At 41.5% G+C, this 6773-nt stretch overlaps 1 protein-coding gene across 2 annotated transcripts; it reads right to left on the reverse strand.

The window, feature by feature from the left end:
- Positions 1-1735: 1735 nt before the first annotated feature.
- On the reverse strand, positions 1736-6530 carry SRP19 (signal recognition particle 19). 2 transcript variants are annotated; one of them, XM_027667230.1, is made up of 5 exons: positions 6411-6530; positions 5084-5159; positions 4034-4105; positions 3114-3225; positions 1736-2068 (listed from the first exon to the last, which is right to left on the reverse strand). In XM_027667230.1, the coding sequence occupies exons 1-5, from the start codon at positions 6452-6454 to the stop codon at positions 1935-1937; spliced, it is 438 nt and encodes a 145-aa protein (XP_027523031.1). In that variant the 5' UTR covers positions 6455-6530; the 3' UTR covers positions 1736-1934. The 2 variants fall into 2 exon arrangements, with proteins under 2 accessions (XP_027523031.1, XP_027523030.1); XM_027667229.1 differs by having other exon boundaries at positions 6396-6493.
- Positions 6531-6773: the final 243 nt, after the last annotated feature.

Consider the following 6773-nt stretch of genomic DNA (forward strand, 5'->3'; position numbering starts at 1 on the left):
AGTGCCATGCGCTCAAAGTGGTGGGAGCAACCACTGGAAACAGTGGCTGGAAACAGCCTCTGTGCTCCAGGACACTGCCCAGGACATCATCCTGCGCCTTGGAACACAAGCCTTATGGAGACACAACACCCCAGAAAGAATCAAGTCAGACAATGGGGCTCATTTCCAAAACAACCCCACACACTTGGGCCAAAGAGCATGGCAGTGAGTGGAAATATCACATTCCCTATCATACACCAGGCTCTGGAAAGGTCAAAGGATGCAGTGGATGGTTAGAGACCACACTGAGAGCAGTGAATGGTGGCCCTTCACACATTGGGATGCATATTTAGCAAAGGCCATCTGGTTATACAACACTCAGAGGTCTGATCTGCCAGTCAGGCTGGCCCTGCCCAACCTAAACTTGGTGCCCTTGGTGGGTTATCCAAGAGGATGGAAAAGTCCAGTGTGTGTCTCAAAGCCATGAATTACACTGTATGATGTTAATTACTGTGTAACACCATGAATTACCCCTTCTGTGGTGGCTACATGCCCATCACCACACTGGGCACCTCACAGTGCCCGTCTGTGACAGGTTGAATTTGGGGATCTGAACCTGACTCGCCTTTTGGTCATCACCATTTCCCATTACCACAATGATGGAGAATGGACTGTGACTGAGTCCCACCACCACACACCACCTTTCCTGCCTGAAACACTATTCTGACAGATGGAGTCCAAGGTCACACACTAAATGAAATCAATGGACTTTCACAGGGATTGTCCATAGACTACGGGAATATTATCTGTTTGTGTATATAAATCCAAAGGGAGGTAAGCCATGGGACATTGGGAAGTGTGGGACCTGGTATGACATAAATTATATGGAATAAGGTGTGCCTACTGTCCTGGTTTCAGCTGTGACACACTGAATTTTTTCCCCGGCAGCTGGTACAGTGCTGTCTTTTGGATTCAGTGTGAGGATAATACTGGTAACACAGTTTGTTTCTGAGCAGTGCTTCCCTTAAGTCAAGGACTTTTCAGTGCCTCATGCTCTGCCAGTGAGGAGGTGTGGCAAGAAACCAGGACAGGTGACCCAAACTGGTCAAAGATCATCCATACCACAGAGGGTAATTGGCCAGGAGGCACTAATTACTCTTGGGGGATGGGATGGGCATCGGTCAGCAGGTGGTGACTGATTGTACTGTGCATCACTTGCTTTTCTGATTTTTCCCCCACCCTTTAAAAATTGTATTAATAATAATTTTTATTAATTTATTATATTTTAATTACCATAATAATTATATTTTGCTTTGTTTAAATTATTAAACTGTTCTTACCTACACCCATAAATTTTTTATTTCCTGATTATCCTCCCCTCTGTCCAACTGGGGTAGGGAGTGAGGGAGGGGCTGCTTGGTACTTAGTTGCCAGCTGGGGTTAAACCTCATCCAGCCTGGCCTTGAACACTTCCAGAGATGGGGCATGCACAAGGTGTATGGGCAACCTGTGCCTCACTATGCTCATAGTGGAGAATTTCTTCCTAATACAGAATACTACAAAATTAAGACAACTGCTTCACTAGCATAAATACATGGTTTACTATGGCAACCAGTTTTCAGTTTTCTGGTCTGCATAAGAATATTTATTTATCAAAAGCTGCATATTTCTTCTGGAAGGAATAATTCTCCTACCCACCCCACCTGATTATGTTCTTCCACTTTTAAAAGTGGGTGCTTAGCTCCGGACTTGAAGGTTGTGTGTGAAAACAGATTTATTGTTACACAGATGCAAGGCAGCTAAACGCATTCCAGTTCTGATAAAGCAGGCAGTTCTATTCAACTTCCCCTCTTTATTTCTTGCTTGTATCTCTCACTTCAAAGCTGCAGCAACATGTCCATCTGCATTTGTTGTAGGTACAACTATGCAATGTTACAGTGATTCCAGGTGTGAGCTCACTTCTTTTTCTTCCCTTTACCTTTCTTGCCTCCCTCTCCTTGCTGAAGGCTTTGATCACTACCTCCCATCTTCTGAGTTCTTGTTTTCAGTTTGGGAATGGTTTCTGCAGCATACAGCATCACTGACTTGCCTAAAAATACACAGAGAGATCAATGTATGCCTCACACGTTAATGCAGCATTTTCAAACTTAGAAACTTCAGCCCCACTTCATATTTCACTTAAACTGGGTATAAAGCCCAGGAGTTCTGCTTCCTTCCTTTATGTACCAAGCAGCTTGTGAAAAACTATTGGAGGGGGAAAAGAAAGTGCAGAACTGAGAAATATCCCAACAGACTGGAACAGGCACATAACCTGACAATCTTCAATGTATCTACAACCTTCCTGCTACTCTTTCTCTCACCTCTTACTGGCCCAGAATATTTGGGACAGAATGATCAGGCAAAAGCTACAAGCACTTTTAGAAAGGCACTGCTGCCTTCCAGAAGGAATATGGTTTTTAAATCATCTCCTTCAGACTACCAGCACTCTTATGCTACTCTAGATTCTGTAGTAGTCTTGCTCTTTCCTTAAGACACGTACTGCTTCCCTTTCACACATGGATTCATTGTCAGGAAAAATGCAAAATACTGCATTATTTGTCATTCAGGGTGAACTATTTCTAATAATTAGTTAAGGGCAGCTGTTTCATTATTAATTTACGAAATCTCAACTGAACTCAGTATGTATTTTATCAATTTGGCATCCACACCGATGCCTAGCTGGTTGTGCAACCTAAGAAAAAAGGTGGAATTTAGCCATTTAAACACCAAATACTCTGTTTTAAATGTTAACAAAACAGTAAGCCAAAACTGAATAGATGCTTTGTTCCACAGAGCAATCACACAACATTCCCCATAGTCCCCTGCTATGACACTGTGGCAGAAACTGCAGGATTAAGGGCAACAACATTTTACAAACTCTCCTCAGTACCCACAGTACAACTTGATTTAGCTGACTTACACAGGCAAAGAGATTTAATGTAGAGTTATTTATAATTAAATATTATATGTATTTAATTATAAATAACTATTTATAATAGTTAAAAATAATTAAAGAAACTGATAACATAAAATAAACAAAGTCTTCCTGGTTTATTAACTGAAGAAGTGCCTAAACCCAGGTACTCTATACTCACGTGTTGGAAACTGAGGTAAACATGGGTTGCCATCATCTTGTTTGAGCTGGATTCGTACTCTACCTCTGTACTGCACGTCTCTGTTCCACTCTCTAGGATACATCTTATTTTTCTGTCATGCAAAAGGACAAACTCATTATAATGAACAGTGGAAAATGGAGCTGTTTCAGAGTCATAGCCTTCATTCTTGATGAAACATCACAGGTCTCTCCAGTGGTACTGGTTGTTTCACAGTGCACTGTTCAACTGCTTCTGAAAAGCAAAGTGGTTTTACTGGTTTTTGGATACCAGTAACACTCCTAGGTGAGGAGCTCAATTCTACTTAGAAAATTCAGCGCTGTTTTAAATTAATAATTACTTCAAGAAACAATCTGTGAAGTTACTTCTCTAGAAATCCAGACTCATTGCCTAAGAACAACAAACTATTCCCATGTATTGCAATAAAAAACTAACATTCTCTGGCTAAAATGTAACTCCAAAGGGCTATGAAGACTCCAAGCATCAGAATCCTATTCCTATACAACATAGTCATTGCAAAGGTAACCACTTTTCATTAAAATCACGCCTTTTTAAAACCTTAATTTGCAGAGTTGCAGCTTCCAAAATTAGTTTTTATTCTGACACACTTTCAAGCACCCATTACATTCTTTTCAGAAGGACAATAAAACAGAACTCATCTTTCCATAAGCTTAAAAGTGACATTATCTAAGAAATCTGAGATATTTCTAACTTGCATCAGTTTTCCAACATTTACTTCATCATTATGGTCAGTTATCATTCAAAGCAAGCAAAGCTAGTAACAAAACTTCTCAACTGCAAGTTATCCTGTCCATGAGAAAATATATAATGAAAGAACAGAGATATCACAAGTTTGTTTGTTTTGGGGTCTTTTGGGGGGGGGGATTCTTTTTGAAAATTACCTCTAATAACACATTGAATCCAACTGCTGCACATACATCTTGGATTTCTGTAGATGTGGGGTTTTCAACAGCCTGTTGAAACAACGTGGTACAATTAATTAGTTTTCAACAGTGATCTGCCTACATAACAGTAGTTATTAGTTTCCCACCCTATACTCTGTAACTAGAAAAAGCAGATGGGGACAGAGAAGGTTCTTCAAATACTGACACATCTACTCTAGAAGTCATCTATCAGTGCTTCTGTGGTCAACAAAACATTAAAAAAAAAAGAGAGAGAGAAGACATCAGGAAACAGAAAACAGATGAAACAGAATTAATTAAGACAGAGAAGAAAGCAAAAGAATTGCTTAGGAAAAGTAACTTAAATTAATTAATAGTTATTGTATGTACAAAGATACGAAAAGCTGTGAATCAGCAACAGCAAACTCACAGTAAGGACTGAAGGAGGAAAGAACAGAAAGTTTCTAGATTTTTGATTGGTAACTTGCACGTTCATGAAAGATTTTGGTTTTAACTGTTCTCAGAAAAACCCACAACCCTAAGCAGTGAGAAAAGCCCTTTATATTCCTAGCATTTTAAAATTATTATAAAGCAGTGAAATGATGAAAAACTATTTCTGGACAGATTATAAGCAACAATAACTACCAAGTTTACATGCATTTCAAGTTCTAACTTTGAAAGCAACAGAGAGGACAGGACACAGAGTACAGACATATATAGTTAGTCTCCGAAAAACAATCATTAGCTAACTATTCTTTTCTGCATTGCTTTCAAATTTGGCAAACTACTTGTATGGGAAGTTGAGTGCATTAAGCTCCTCATTCACCTGTTTGCCCAAGGTGCTGCTCACATGAAAGCAGACACTTCAACCCAGTGCTCTTCTACTATACTCACATGCTGGTAGCAGGTTATCTTCAAATACAGTGTAATTTCCAGTTACAAAACTACTTGCCATGGGGGATTGGAAAGATCAGAGATATATTTTCTAGCTCTCTACACAGTACTGCATAGCAAAATAAAACACCTTTTCCCTACCACCCACAAAATTACTTTGTCTATAGGAATCCTCCTTCCTTCTGCTATTGTCTTCTTGTTATTCAAATATGCTGGATAAATGCAGATGAATCTAGGAAGGGAAAACAGTCAGTTTAAGTAAACGACATCAGCTTCTTCGTTATTAATGCAATACTTTCCTACTAAAACCAAAAAATAAATCTCATGGCTACAACACAGCAGTTCCCATAAGAACAACCATTTATTTTCCCTAGAATGATTGTAAAATGTTGTAAAATCCCACTTGGAGTTATCACAGGCACTGCAGGACCATTTGGCTGAGATGCTCCTTGCATGACACCACTTTTTGGGGCACTGTGCATACAAAGGGCAGCACTACCTATTACAAGAAAAATAAAAAGAGACTGAAACAGGATGTTTTGACCTATTTCTCACACCCCTGAAACCTGGCAGGGTACACACATCTTTACCCGAAAAGAATTAAAGAATGTTTCCTGAAATGGTTTTCATACACTAATAGTTAACTCAGTTCCTGATAGAAGGAAGCGGCAGATTTTTTTTCTGCCATAGTTTTGCCTTTCTGTCTGCTTTTTGGTGTTTGGGTTTTTGTTTGTTTTCTTTTGTTTGTTTGTTTTTGTTTTAGTCTGATTTTTTGTTTGGTTGGTTCTGGGGGTTTGTTGTGTTTATTTTTGTTTTGGTTTTTGGTTTTGTTGTTGTTATTTTTATTTTGTTTTTGTTTATTCATACATAGATCAACCCAGATTTGGGGCAAATTTATAAAGCCACCGAAAAACTGTGCTTAGGAACTTGATCAAGATTTTGCAGTGGATTTAAACCTGTCAAGCACATACGGGGGATGAGACTGACAGAACCTCAATTACACTTATTAGAAAATTAAAATGCCAGCTAGGTAGACCAAGAAGTGGAAGAACGCCTTCATTTATTTGGATAAGGACCTATGAGAGCATAAGGAAAAGCGAGTAAATCTTTTGATGTTCACATAGCTGGAGAACGACAAGGACTGTTGCTGCCTTTCAGGAAACGCTCCTTGCTGCCTCTAAAACCAGCCCAAATCACCTCAACTCTTGGTATTTTCTTATTTTTTCTTTCCAGTGGTGTTTCCCTCCCTATTTGCTCTTTATGAGCCGATTAGTTCTTGTGGGTCCAGCACGGGAACTACAGTTCCGATACCGACTCCCCAAACCACACACGTACCACCACCATCCCAACCACCACCACCCCTTGTTCCGCAGGAATTACACCACCACTCCCAGCTCCGCCCGCGTTTTCTGCACCCCGAATGACACAGAAGCAAAGAAACACCCGCAAACAGCCTGGCCCAGCGCACCCGAACCCGCGGTACCTCTCCTTGTCGGCCGGGGACGCGGCGCCCGCGGCAGCGGCCATGACAGAGGCACCACCCCCGCACGCGGGGCCCTCCCCCAGGGGCCCGTCCCTGAGCTTCCATTGGACAGCGGTGCTGTCTGTCAAGCGCGGCAGCCTGTGAGGAGACGCCACGTCCACGCCGCCCGGGGCCGCGCGCGCGGCTTCCGCCGGGAATGGCGTCGGGAAGGGGGCCGGGAATGGCGGGCAGGAACCGCGGGGATGTAGGGAAACACCCTGAATAATCAATATAACACTAGCCCAGAGGGTGGCAGTGGGTGACACAAAACGAGGTTGGAGGCCCTTGAACCGCCGCGTGGTTCCCTTCGTTCACAGCGCCCCG

Source organism: Corapipo altera, unplaced genomic scaffold (genome assembly GCF_003945725.1).
Source record: "Corapipo altera isolate COAL_440 unplaced genomic scaffold, ASM394572v1 60935, whole genome shotgun sequence".
Classification (NCBI taxonomy): Eukaryota; Metazoa; Chordata; class Aves; order Passeriformes; family Pipridae; genus Corapipo; species Corapipo altera.